Source organism: Labrus mixtus, chromosome 8 (assembly GCF_963584025.1).
Source record: "Labrus mixtus chromosome 8, fLabMix1.1, whole genome shotgun sequence".
Taxonomy (NCBI): Eukaryota; Metazoa; Chordata; class Actinopteri; order Labriformes; family Labridae; genus Labrus; species Labrus mixtus.
The window spans coordinates 5059291-5074370 of record NC_083619.1 but is presented as its reverse complement, the minus strand read 5'-3'; the positions used below and the strand labels follow the sequence as shown (position 1 = coordinate 5074370).

The 15080-nt window shown below is 41.9% G+C and overlaps 1 protein-coding gene across 1 annotated transcript in view; it reads left to right on the top strand.

Moving 5' to 3' along the window:
* Positions 1–6580: 6580 nt before the first annotated feature.
* Positions 6581–15080, top strand: part of pappa2 (pappalysin 2) — a 106836-nt gene continuing 98336 nt past the window's right edge. Inside the window, exon 1 of the mRNA XM_061043888.1 lies at positions 6581–8654. Within this exon, the coding sequence (XP_060899871.1) occupies positions 7679–8654 (976 nt within the window). The 5' untranslated portion in view covers positions 6581–7678. The remainder of the gene's footprint in view (positions 8655–15080) is intronic.

Sequence of the window (15080 nt, the reverse complement as noted above, 5' to 3'; positions counted from 1 at the left end):
AAACAATAAGAGGGGTATAAGCTGAAAATCAATATAACAATAAAAACAGCTGAAGCATTAATTGGAGAAAAAGCAGTGAAAACATAAAATCAATAGAAGCAGTTAAAAAGAGCTGGACTCAAGAAAGTGAAATATAAAAAAGTGAGATGGGCTAGAAGTTAGAGATTAAATTTCACTCTCTGTTATTGAAAAATACGGCTGAAATACACACACATGCACAAACAGGATCCAATGGCCATGCACTAATGGAGAGACGTCAGAGGGAGTGGGGCTGCCCACAGCGATGTGGCCTGAGCTGGTGGGGGTTCAGTGCCCTTGCTCAAGGGCACATTGGCAGTGCTCAGGAAGTGGACTCTATTTCCCAAAATGTCCAGACTTAGGTGACACCGTGACTTGACCAGCTATCCTCCAGTTCTCAACCCATTTTCTTCAGCTGCAAAGCGTTTTTAGCACCGTCCCAAACACTCTAAACTCTGCTGACCACTGGATGGAGCACCAAAACAACCTCATTAAAATATATATATATATATATATATATATATATCAGTTAACAACAATAGTTCTGGTTTTGTTGCAATAGTATGTCACAAATAACAGTTTGAGCAATTTTTCAGTTTTGACAATTTTAGGACCTTCAGATGAAGTTTTCCTCATTCAGGGTCAACCTCCTGTTTGATGCTCGCCCCGCCCATCAATGTGATGGCACACAATAATTTGCTTTGTGGTATCAAACATAGGTCAGGAAATAAGTTCTTGTTTTTCAGGCAAGAAAATATTTCCCAATCATCCTGAATTTGTTACCCCAGGTCCCGCTCCATTGATGAGACGAGCCTCAACAGATAGATTAAGGACCTATAGACTGGATCCATTAGCGTGTAGTGAATACATTTTATAAAAAGCAGTGAACTTATCTTTTGTATAAGATCAACAGGCTGTACATGACAGTAAGCTCAGCAGCTCTAATATTAACACACAGTATAACACTCAGATAAATAGATAAATATCACTCAAAAAATCTCATGAACTCTAAATCATATTGAGTGCACACACACACACACACACACACACACACACACACACACACACACACACACACACACACACACACACACACACACACACACAGGCTGCTTTTGGGACTATTCAGGGGATTGTAATGTTTCCAGTCGACTGAATACAGAGTGTCTCCTCATCTATGTCATTTTTCCAGCTGATATTGCTTTTACGTTTAAAAAGAAGAAAAAACAAGCACTTGGGTCACGTCCACAAAGTGCGAGCGTGCGGCGGAGCCAAGAAAAACAGTGCCGTGTCATTGAGGCATCCACCTGCAGCTCTACAAATAAAACCTGAGTCGCACTAACGTATTCACGCTCACAGTTTATCCAGCCTGCTACTTGCTTTTCCATTTTTACCTCCACGTGGGCAAACAAGGGGTCCTCCGCCGGAGGCACGCGCTTACGTGGATTTTCCCATGTTTTTGTTTGCGGAAGAAGTTAACATGTATCATTATGGAGCTTAGTTAGGATGTTTTAATAAGGTTTTTTCAGCAAAGAGGAAAATCACTGGTTACATCCAAGAGTAAATTCCACCCCGTGCAGTAAAATAAACCTCTCTCTGCTGCACATAGGTCAGATATGGATGTATTATTATATCACAAAGTCAAAATCAGAGCTTCTCAAAGGATGCAGATTTTAGTCTGACCAGGATAGAAAACACAGAACAGGCAGGAACAAATAGAAAGTATATAGAAGAGTGTGCAACTTCAGACACAAATAATCTGAACACTTTAGATACTCTGCACATGCAACAACTGACTCTGAGTATGTTTCTTTTAACCAAACACCTCCAGTACTGTATATATACACCATGTTGCATCTGTCCCCCTCCTCCCTGCCCCCTCCCCTCTTTCTATTTCATACCAGTGGTGCTGAAAAGATCGCCTCATTTCTTTCTCCCCTTTTCTTCTTTCTTCCCCTCCTCATTTGTCCAGCACATCAGCCTAGATTTTCTCCTATTGGGTCCCCCCTTTTTTTGCATGAGGTACCAGGTTGTGTGTGTGTGTGTGTGTGTGTGTGTGTGTGTGTGTGTGTGTGTATTTGGGGAATGTGTGTGTTTGTGGAGGGTGAGCGGTGTTGGTGCAGTTTGAGGTTAGTGAGAGGTAAGAGAGAAAGAGTGAGTGACACGGACAAAATAATGAGGGTGTGTGGAGAAATGAGTGAGTGAGTAAGGAAAAGAGTGTGTGTGTGTGTGTCGGTGTGTGTGTGTGTTTGTGAAGAGAGAGAGGGAAAAGGGAAGACAGAAAGTGGGCCTTGGGGTTGTTGGGGTCAGGACCGACAAGCTCAGATGAAGGATAATCTGTGGAGGTCCCTTACAGCGGGGGGTGAGGCCCCGGTGGAGCACGCCCATTCAGACACCCTCACACACACACACACACACACACACACACACTACCACACACCCCTCTGTCGCTCTCTTCCTCTCCTTCTCTTCTCCTTCATCCTGCCTTTCCCTCCCTTTTTTGTTGCTTTTTCTAAAACCCACCCCTCCTATTTCTCTTGTTTCGATTTTTTTTTTCTTTAACACAGTTGCAGCTGGATTTCAAAGGACACTTGGCCAGCAGAAAAAGCTGAATGTTTAGCAGGCAGATCCCTCAGTCAGGCAGGCTGGGATTGTGGAATTCCTGCCTCCCACTCTTTAGGAACCGTTTTTTGCCCCTTCGGGGGCCCCTGCCATAACTGCCAGTGGCCTCCTCCTCCATCTCCATCTCCAGCCTCGAGCCAGGGCCCTGTTTGCAAATTGAGCATGACAAAAAAATAGAAAGGTCCGGGGGAGAAGAAAGCAGCAACATTTCTGAAGGTGTGGAGCTGCAACAGCTGCCCTGTGTCTATCATTTAAAATAAGCCCTTAGAGAGTAAATAATGAGCGCCTGCATCATAAAAACGCAATGGTCTGAAAGTCATAAACATGAATATATAAATGCACAAATTAAATGTGCAAAAAAAAAATCGAGCCTTAAAATTCTGAAGTTGCAGAACACAAAAAAGTTGGACAAAGTCTGTCTGTGATTTTCAACATCAGTATGGATTTTGTTTGCAGTGTCTGGAAACATCTGCATAAGCACACCTGTCTTTTCAGTTAAGATGGGCCGAAAGTTCCAGATAGCCTTTTTTTTTTTTTTTTTTTTTCCATTTGCAAGCTATTTTTAAAGAGTGAAGTATTCATCCATGTATGATAAAATCTGCATAAACACACAGGTTGGCTTGATGACATAAAGATCAGGGCATCATAAAGTGTCCTGAAATACTAATGGTGCTCGTTTTCTATTTAAGCAGAAGATAAAAACTGGGATTGGTGCGAGGACTCTCTGTGTGAGGTAGATTCTCCGACATGGTGCTCCGTGGAGTCCCCCTCTTCTGCTGGCTAAGCAGAAATGAAAGGAAAAAACTGTATTTTATTTCTCCCCTGTTCTATAAAAAACATTATATGTGGCCACAGGTGACCATAAAAGCTGACACTGATTGTGAGATTTATAGAAAAAATAAAACAGGATGATACTCGGATGATGGAAAAGTCCTTTTGACAAGGAGAACGTACCTCAAGGTCCTCTTATTTGCTTTCTCGGGAGCTTTTGACCACTGATGGCAGTCTTAATCACGCAGATGGAGAATCTGAGGAAATGCGAGGTTGATAGTTTGACGAAAGGTGAGCAAATTGTCGTAAAAACATGCTCAAATTAAAGGCAGGATAGATCATATCTCCCTGCTCGTTCAAAAATTGTGTTTGAATTCTGATTGCGATTAAGGTCTGAAGTGATTGCAAACATTTTTTTGATTGCAATAATTAGTCTCAAGCTATTTTGTCCCTGAAGGCTCATCGTAGATAATCATCCTCAGTGTCTCCCTGTAGTCACAGTGATGGAAAAGAAGGACACTGCTGCATCTTTGAATGTCTCATTTCACTTAAAAAATAACTCTGACAGCTCAGCTGAAGAGTCCAATGCTAATATCCACCTCATGACATCAAATATTTACATATATCCATCCATATCTGTACCGCTTTTTCCCATTCTGGCTTCACGGGGCAGCTGGAGCCGATCCCAGCTGTCAGTGGGCGAGAGGCCGGGTACACCATCACAGGGCTGACATGCTGTATGTGGAGAAAGTATTGTTCAATATCTTCTTATTTGAAAGCTAATTAAAAAAACTCTTGGACTCATTGTTGATCAGGCAATTTGTTCTTGATCAGCATTTTAAATCCCAGACACGCTCCTGTTTCAAATATTGCCAAACCAAAAAAGCTTGTTGTGTCACAAGCTGAGTCAGAGATGCTTATTTATTATTTTTTACCGTCTTGGCTTGACGTCTTTGATTCCCTTTTCACCTGCCTCGGTCAGTCCTCCTTCAACCGTCTACAATTGATCCATCACACCGCTGCCACACTGATGATTGGGTCCAGCCGGTCAACTCACATTATTTAAATTTTGTTTTCCTTATTGGCTCCCAATCAAGTTCAGAATTCACTTAAGGATCCTTGTTTTTGTTTATATTGCCCTGCAGGAACCGGCACCAGGGTATATCACTGACCTGTTCCAGCTGTAGATCACCAGTGGATCTATCAGGGGTCCTGAGTCCCCTCGGATCGTCTGAAAGATGACTTTGAATGTGTTGCTATGACAAAAATAAGCTTCAGAAACATTTTTAAAACTGGCTTTTGAATGTTTAATGTAAATTGTTTTTTTTGTGTGTTTTTTGTGAAGAACTTTGTGACCTTGTTCTGTGAAAGGTGCTATTCTAAATCAAATATACTCACTTACATTCTTACTTTCACTCACATTTCTCTCAGCTCTGACTCGGTCCAACAGTTCGGCACAAAGCAGGTAGCATATTTGGATGATTAAAAAGCTCCCCAAACTCCCCCCTGTTCATGTGTGAGACAGATGTTGTGCCTGTCCGTGTTGTACCAATGAGGGGAGCCGGAGCATGAGTGAGTGAGACAGGTACAGATCAAGAGAAGGGGGAGGAGAGGGCGGGAGGGAGGGAGGGAAAAGGAAGAGCAAAAGAGAAACAGCGGTGGAAGAGAGGGGGAGAGGGTGGGTCACAGAAACCTCACCTCCTTCACTTTAAAGAGAAGGAGGAAGAAAGTAGGAAGAGGAAGCAAAGGAGAGATCAAACACACTTGTGTTTGTGTGGCAGGAGCAAGCAGCCCTCCACCTCCACCATCATTCATCCACCACCAGGGTGACTGCTGGGATCATAATAAGAAGACCTCTCTGACAGAGGTGGGAAGACACATCATTCACTGCAGTCGAAACTAAATCCACTTTGCTTCCATGTTTGATGTCAATATTGTATTTGAACTCCACCACATTAACATCACCGCTTGTTACTGTGCACAAGCACAAACATCACACATAGAACCAATCATCAATATGATGCATGCTCAAAGATTTACTACAAAACAGACAATAAAGCACACTAAAGTAGCTCCTTTCTGACCAGATGCAACACTTAAATGTTACTTACAACATGAATGCATCATCCAGTAACGGAGCTGCTTCAGGGGAGATATCACTTTCAATCTTTTCATTTCCATAGCTTACAGTACAATTTTATTTTCCCATTATCCCAGAGTTTGAAGCTGCACATACAAGTAGTTACACTGCATTAAAAAAATACTTCATTTGAAGTAAAAAAAAAAAAAAGACCATGACCCAAATGTGAATTAGTTAATAAAAAATAAAATATGCATGTATATGCAAGTATGAAAGGTGAACATTTCCTTACTCGTTATGTATTATATCTGACTGTTTTTATTATATCAATGCATGATGCATTCATGTGTCGGTAGCAGTTAAGAGCCTTTATTGGTCAAAATGAAGCTCCTTGTATTCTGTGTAGTGGATACTAGAATCTATGATGGTGCATGCAGACTGATATTTGCAAAGCAACATGTAACTAAAGCTGTAAATGGAGTGAAAAGTTCAAATTCTAATTTAAATGTGCAGACTCAAGTTAGCACTTGAAGTACAGTATAATTAATATTACATGCAGGGTACAAAAAAATGTTTTAGTAAATACTGAAAAAAAAAGTAGGTGACTTAGTTAATTAATGCACTTTGTCGTCAATGACATTTTCCATGCAGGACTGTTACTTGAGTAGAATATTTGTACACTATTATAGTTTTGCTCTTGCTTGAGTCTGAATTCTCCTTCCACCACCACTGGAGATGGACGAGTGGATGGAATTATACATAAATAAACTTTACAAGCCCCTGTTCTGGCCTCCCGCTCTGCATCAGAGGGATGCGAGGCGCAGCCAGCACTGGGCAAGGCGAATAAGGAGAGAAGAGGATTTCCCATGTAAAAACAAAAAAGTGTGAGGCAAGGGAAGGACGGCACCCCCCCCCCCCCCCCCCCAATCCCCCCTCCCTCCGCCACCTCCACCACACTTCCCCTACCGGTGATGTCAGGGCGGGCAGGGGCTCCCTGATAAAAAAAAAAAAAAACCCAAAAAAACAAAAAACCTTTGGACTCGAGAGAATGAGAGAGAGAGAGGGGGGGGGGGGGGGGGGGGGGGGGTGAGAGAGAGAGAGATGGAGGAGTGAATGGAGGAGGATATTACTACTTCTGCATGGACCGGTGCAGAGGAGCAGCAAGTCACTCTCTGCAGCGCGCACAGACGCACAAACAAAAACCTAGAGGAGCTGACGCGCAGACGGGATTACTGTTTTTTGTCCACTTTGTGAATTTATAGGAAAGCTTCTGCTCAACAAGTAGGAGAGATATTTGTACTTTGCACTGCCTCTGGAGTGACTTTGTCTTTTTTTCTTTTATTACTCTGATTCACCTTGCAGCCATATTTTTTTTTTTTGCACCAGGACGCACTAAATGATGCAACAATGGTCAGGTAAAAGCAAAAGTAGAGGCTATGTGCAAAGCCAGAGTGGAGTGAAACGATCTATTCTTACCTGATCCACTAATGCAAATAAAACCTTTCATTTAAAAACAATAACAAAGGAAACTGAATCCACATTTTGCGCAGTTATAAAATTGTTTTCTGGCCATTTCTTTTTTTTTTTTCCATCAGCCTTATTACGTTTACTAGCCTCTATAAATATTTTTTTTAATTCACTGGCTTACTAAAACGAAGACAGAAACTTGGACGTTTTATCTACTTGCAAACTTAGTTACAGGAGCTGCAGATATTTTGCAGACAGTGCACGCTGCATGAATAGGTAGGAGGCAAAGCGTCGCATCTGAAGGTCCGCGAAACATGCAGGAGTTTGGATCTTAATTTAGCTCAAGATCAGATTTTTTTTTCTGAGCGTTAAAACGTATTATATTTGAATAAATCACTACCAAATATACACCAAGAACCTCAGCGTTAGTCAACCTAGGTCACTTTGAATTTCGTTTTTTTAGTTTGATCCAATTTGGAATGCACTGATAGCCTAGTTTTAAGTTTATTTGGTTAATTTGTTCACCAAAACCGGCAGCCCAAACATCTGGATTTATTAGGCTACGTGGTTAAATATGTGCTTATAAATGTTAAAAACGAAGTCTGGTGGGAAACCTCTTTTTGTACACCTTGAATCCAGATCTGTTTAAGAGCTGAATATATCAACCCATTTATCGTTTTTGAAACAAACGTTGCCAAATACTGTCCACAACCTGAGAAAATGATGTTGATTAGACTACTGGCTGTTTTCCTCGTCCTCATCACTAACACGTGGTTGCTCAGCTCGGTTCGCTCCGACGCACTCAGCCGCAGCAAACGCGCCATGGCACGGCGGGCAGACCGGGAGCTCTCCAGGCTAACAGGTGAACCCTGCACCGTCTCAGTAGTCTGGAGGTCCCGGCGGCAACCCCGTTCACACTCCCCGTCCCAACACCGCCCTCCAGCGGCCCGTCCGAGGACGCACACGACCCGTAGAGTGCTGAACACTGTAAATAGCGCGCCTGCGGAATGTGGGCGAGGGTGCAGGTTTGACACCGCGGCGCACCGGGTCGCTCAGCCGGGACAGGAGCAAGGAGGCTTGGGCAACAGGGAGAATGTAGTGGCAGGAGCAGGGGACGGACACGATCAGGTACACGGACGGGTATTTGACACAAGCTCTAAAAATGACAGGAAAGACCCAGGTTATGTCACGCAACAGCCGGGGGGTTCTGTGCGTAAAGACGCCGGAGAGACCGACTCCTCCACAGGCAACGCACGCAGATCCGACTCAAGGTTCACCCGCAGCCTCGACTCGACGTTTCCTAATGAGGAGGAGGGCAATTCGAGTTGGCAGAAAGTTTTCCCGGACAGCTCAACAGATTCCCGGGGGCTCCAGGTCCTCTTCAGGCTGCAACAGGAAGATGGAGACCTGCAGTCCTCCACGGGGACACCGGTGGTGGACGGCACGGAGGACTACTCCGGGGAGGTGGAGGAGGATGATGATCCGCCGGCGAGCTTGCCCGTCGGCAGCTCCTCGCCGTGGGGGAGCCCCGTGCCTCGCGTGCCGCCTTCTTGGATGACCGCCCTGTACTTCAGCGGGCGCCGGGAGCAGCTGAAGGTGAAGCCGGCTGCGGGAGTGGAGCTGCCGAGGGCCAAGTTCAGCCTGGAGCTGTGGGTGAAGCCTGAAGGAGGGCAGAGCAACCCCGCGGTCATAGCAGGTGAGTGATCATAACGATGATTCTGGTCCGTCAACCTCTCTGCTGACTCTCTCCTACATAAAATTCTACATAATTGTGGTGTATGTAGTTGTAAATAGTTTGTGACAGCTTTAGTGTAGGGTGTTCCTTCTCTAACAGCAATCTCTTGTGATGCGTAAATTATCCTTTCAACCAAAAAAAGAGACTGGTTGACACGACAGAGTTCAAGCAGAGTTCATGGGGTTCACTCTGTCTGGTGTTTGCTGCAGATGTGACACACTCACAGTGATCCGATATTGTGATAGTGATAGCCTATTCGTCGTGAACTAGTAGATTAATCGATGATTGACAGAACACTGATAGGCTAATCCAAACACAGTTTAAGAAACCTAAATCACCACCTCTTCAGGTTCATGTCCAGGATTTTTTCATTTTATAGATTTATTTATGTGATTGTAAATAGCCAAAAGCTTGTTTAGGCTTTTGGACCATATGTTTCAGGGTTACAGTCAGGATCCCATATTTTTAAACTTTGATACCATAAAATCAAACAATATTGATAGCTGTTTTGAAACCATGGCAACAAAAATAAAAGTTCAAGGCATCCAGTATTTGGTTATTTCCTATTTTGTACTTACCTAAAAATCTCAGGCAAACTTCTGCACACTGTCTAGACTGCACAAACACATTGGCAACATGTCGCTTACCGACCACTTGATCCAAAATGGAAATTAAATGAAAAGTTTTAAAGCAGAACAAAATAGAAAATATGGACACGAGTCATGTCTTGAGGAATTATGATGGATGTAGTCTAGTTTGAAGCTGTCATCACAAAAACAATTTTCAGTAAGACAACCATGAGCTGCATATGAGGACACTGATATCATCTTGTTAAGTCAAGCACAAGAACGGTTTGCCTCCATGCAAAGCGATACATCAGCCAATATTACCTAGTGGCAGATGTTGATATTGATGCATCTTTTGGTTCAAGTTGCATTAGAAACGTTGTCCTCCTTGTCCACCAGAGAGAAAGTAGATTGAATTCAGTTTGCTGGTATATGTCAGTGAAATATACAAAATGACATATTTTGGGGTGTTTTTTCTTTACACATAAGTCATGCATGAACGGCAGAGAGTGCTGTTGAAGCCTGATGATAGAAAACGTTTACAACCACGTGCATGTCAGTTTTAAAACCACATAAAAAACAATACAATAATAATAACAGTCCTCATTGACCTGGCTTAAACCCCCACCCTAACTTTCACCCTGACCCAGTGTGACCTCTTGACCTTGACACATTTTAGGTGCGCTTCCTCTCTTGTTGACAACATGAATAACTTTGATGACATAAAGAAACATTAATACTGACAACAATGATGCAGCAGTGGGATAATATTACTGACAAACACAATGCCGTTGTAAATGGATAATAGATACATAGATAATAATCCCGCTGTAATATGTTGAATATGACAAGACTGAACAGGTTGAGACCTGGTAGTGATGATGCTATGTTTGAGCACAGTAATATTTCCTTGTATGGTAATGATGAAGACTATAGGGCTGCTGGAACCTAATCACGGATTCCGATATAATTCAAAAAAGTAAAAAAGAAGAAGAAAACGTAATTTTAAAAAGCTAGAATTACTATTGGACTATGTGTTTTTTATTTATGTAAATGTGTTTACTACTGTTCCTGAATCTCGCCCTTCTCCCCTTGGCCTCTTATTGACCCTTTAACATCTCACAGCGGGGTGGATTTAAGGATTTCGTACTCTGTAATCACTTACAGAGTTGTGAAATTCTAAGACACCATCAAAGACAATATTAAGAAAAAAAATGATATGTGGAGAAAATATGGCATTATCTGTCATGTGGGACTGTCCTCTAGTGAACAAAATGTGTAACTACATGCTGATAAAGGCATTGTAAACTGTAAGTGTATCTCATATGTACATGTATATTAAATATATATTAATAACATTTGAGAATAAAATACAATACCAATACCATAGGGTAAAGGATACCATTTATCATTTAGAGCTAGCTGATCAATAATTGTGATTACATATAAAAAGAATGGCATTATAACTTCGAGAGTCACCTATAGAAGGTTGTTTTCTGTCACAACAAAATAGTTTTATCCTCATTATGGACACACACACTTAATAACTAGGTCGTTATAAAATCATTTAAATTCCTATCGTGCTTCACCGAGGCTCTCTCTTCCCGCGGTTAGCTTGACTGTTTTCCATTTATTCTGACCAGCGACAGCAGACACATTGATGTCATGAATCCTTGATTTAACAACTCTGTTTGTAAGAAAATGATCGTCCCTGTGTTTCTGAGGAGGCAGCATCCAGAATGTGACATGTGAGGAGCTGCACATTTGACAGAACAACATGTACATCAAACAAATTGAAGAGGATAAAAGTGCTCTGGTGCAGCACCACAGCTGTCCAGATAGCGAGGGAGACCACAAACTGTTACGTCCACTCACATTTACTCTGATCAAAGATCCGACTCCATTACTCAACTTGTTTTTCCCCCTCATTGCTTCCTTATGTGAGGGCGGCATTTGTGGCATGAGCCCTTCTCTTTGTAGTGTCCTGAAGGAATCTGACAAAAAACAGTGAAAAACAAACTCCTATTGTTTCTGCTAGACATGACATTGACCTTGGTTTGACTTCTGATGGTCAGCGATGATCTTATAAATCTATTTGTTTGTGCATTTCAAACCTTTATTGCCGTGTTGTCGTGTGAGTTGCAGAACTCTGAGTCCACAGAATGCTGATTGTAATGATACAGTACAAAGTGAAAATGGCCTCTTGGAAACAGGTTAAATGAGGACTGAGACTACAGTGAAAGAGATCTCCCAGCTGGCCTAAAGTGATTTAATAGCTTTAGAAGTTGAAAATAGAGCCCGACCGATTAATTGGCCAGCCGATAATATCGGCCGATATTAGCATATCAAGCGACTGATCTGTATTTACTAATTTCATTCCCAATTTTCTCCGATATTACCAGATTTATTCACCATCAAGAAGCATTTAATTTGAGTTTCATTGTATTACACTAGCATCTCTTTCTCTGGCTGGCACCAGCAGAGGGCGCTATATGGATTACAACAAGCACTATCACTCTGCAGAGTGTCGAGCGTTGATGCACGTACATGCACAGTTACTTTCCAGTTGAGTGACCATCTTGTCTTCATTAAATATCTTTTCCACAAGTGTTTGATTACTGCATTTGAGGGATCAACACAATACATGTGTATCTATATCTATATGTATCTGTCTCTACAGGTTTAAGAAACATCTAAGAAAGATATCGGCAGAAATATCGGTATCAAATTATTTTGTCTCCATATTATTGATATCGGTATCGGCCACAAAAATCTCACATAGGTCAGGCCCTTTTCATCTTTATCTTTGGGTCTCTTAAAAAACATATTTTTATTTATTTTATAAATATGCAGATCACCATACTCTGATATCCTAACTTTTCTATAGGAATATCTACTTAATTAAGTGTTGATTAAGGGTTAAGTAAGTAAAAAAAAGTCCAAAAGAAAAGGATCAGGGACCCTGAGATAAAGACTGCCCATTAAGAATGCATCGGACACTGATGCTGTTTGTAAAAAGGTCCAGCAGCGACTGATCATCTTGTTCCAGGTGTGCAATGTATTATAATCTTTGTTTTATCGTTTCTTTATAGAAAGCGTCTGTACATATTGCACATTGTGGCATGGTTCAGTTGTCTAGTAAAAACAGTCAAGCAAAGCTGGTCGAAGTGCTGATCGCGGTGCAGTAAGCTCAGCTGCAGAATATCTAACTGTCCTGAACACCGTCTTTTTTCTTGAGTTTGATCTGGTTCCTTTTGGCCACTGTTACAGAATACAGAGAACAAAAACAAGGCAGGCCAGAGCTTTTTTTTAAAATTCCTGCTGCCGTTGAAAAGCTAAAGTTGCCTGCCTGAGTTTGCTGTTTTTTAGTGTGTCTTTTATGTGTGTCTGGACAAGATTGTTGTCTGGGATTGATGGTTGGCTCAGCGTGCTGGGGGAATACTTGTTCTACACAAAAACTATTTAGATTTTTACGTATATTTATTATTTTAACACGTAACATTTTCAAATCTTACTCAATTTACATTTTAAAATCTTACGACGAATAAAATGTCTATAAGTGTTTTTGAAGGGGTCTCCTTTTAGCGCCAAGTGAAAGAATTATCACCAAACAGTTTAAATCATTTTAACAAATTATTTCAGGTCAATCTTTCAGATTTCTGTACCTGATATGTTTCTTATCAGCCTTGTTTTCTCTCGGGATGTGAATATTTTTCCAGTCGATTTCGAAACGCAAATATAAATTCAGACTGGGTGATTAGTCTAAAGTTAAGAAAACCATTTCAAAAACAGTCAAAATTGAACACAATTCATTGAACACAGCTCAACACTGGATAACATTAACCGGAGCTAAAACCCAAGCTAGTGGCCGACAGCTGTGTAAAGGCCCTGACACACCAAGGAGATCGTTGGCCATCGGTCCTAGTTGGACCGTCGGTGAGCGGCCATCGTCCTAGTTTTTGCAGTGTGTCCGGCTCCGTTGCTACCCATCGGCTCGGTGGAATCTCTCTGATTGGCTGTTGGGAGGTTTCATTTCTCTCCAGCTCTTGACACAGGTTCAGGAAAGCCCCTTGAGCATCCCGCTGTAGTATCCATGCTTTCACCCATTCTCCTTATTTGACGCCTCTGCCTCTTCTTTTCTTTGCCCAATAAAAGACCGGGCTGACTGCTCAATGCCATTTTCAACTTTTTATCAGACATTATTCTCGATTAGCAGGTTTTCTATAATACGAGAGGTGCGCAATAGTGGTGTAAAAATGGTCTTTTCGTATCATAACAACGAGCTACCGCCACCTGTGTTAGAGGAAATAACTCTCCAGTCAGCGGGCCATACCACAGGTGGCCTTCGTGGCCACTAGTTCTTTGCCGTCTGCTTGGTGTGTCAGGGCCTTTACAGCTTGCACACAACATGTTACCGGCTTTGCAGTCCGGAAATAAAATGAATCCAAATTAGATTAACCAACCAATAATTCTAGTGTTGACTAGGGTTAAGATGTTTAATCATGTAGTCAGTTAATCCAGAGTTTTCAAACACAGCAGTTTTTGTTTCGGGTAAAGGAGATCTGATTCTGATTGCTACACGTCTAGCATGAACAGAAAAACAGATTAAGGTAGATTACAACAGGCCTGTAATCATAGTGGAGCACCTAGTGGTTCAACAGTCAGATGTCTTTCTGAGGAGTAGAGGTAAAAGAAATTAAAAAAATGTAACTTCCACAGCCAGAAATATAACTTCAAGTGAAGGTGAATGTTTCCCCCTGTCTGCTAAATGTCAAAATAGCTGATTATTTGCCAGAACAACTTTAGAAGGCTCTATTATTTCAAGGTGTTTTGCCTAGCTCTACCCCAAGTGACTTTAAAAAATGGAGCTTTAAAACATCAGGACCTTATAGAATCAATTTAAAAATCACAGTGCACAAGTCTGACCGCTGTGTGTTTCCCATAAACCCCTAATGTTTCCTGTTGCACACTACTGTAAATGTTGTCAAGCTTTGGCAGTCAACCCGACCTGTGCCATCAAATGATATACCTACAGCAGACTGTAAAACGATCCAACAGATTCAGCAAGGAAATTACCTCATGATAAAGATTTGCACCGAATGTAAAGGATGCCTTTTTTCCTCAAAATCTATGTTTGTGATTAATTGCGGTATTAAGCAGCGTCAGCATTTCATGTCTTTCTGCGGATATGCATAGGTTGATATTTATGTGTTTGTAATCATGTGTTCGGTACATGGCACAGTGTCATGAAATTTTCTTTTGGCAGAGCTTTAGCCTTCCAGCGGCATGCTTTCTTTAACTGAATTAAATGCTTCAACATGAATCTGGCTCACCTCCTCTGGGATATTTTTGCTACAATTGCCCACTTTAACACTTGCGCGTACATGCCTGTAAGTACACACACATGCATGCACACACAGATATAGCGCTGAGGAGGGTGAAGGGGTTCCCTGACCTTTCGATGTCCCAGCGTTAGACATCTGGGGAGCAGATGTGGATCTGTGTGTGTGTCTGTTGCAACAGCAGATGGAAACATCAGGGCCTTGCCTTGGCTGAGCAAAATACCTCCGTCCTCCTTCCCCTCTCTGTTCTGTCCTGCTGTCCTGGCTCTGTCTATTCTCTCTGTCTCTGTCTTACTCCATATACTGTAGATGTAGATCTGTAGCTCTCTCCTCCCGTGTTATCATGCGCCTGAGGACTGCAATCACTCGTTTGTGTGCCAGTTTATACATCATCCAATGGCCTTTTTGTGAAATTGCTGTCGTTTGTCTCTGCAAAGAAATATTTCTGTTTCCTCCACCAGTATTCTTTCAGCATAACA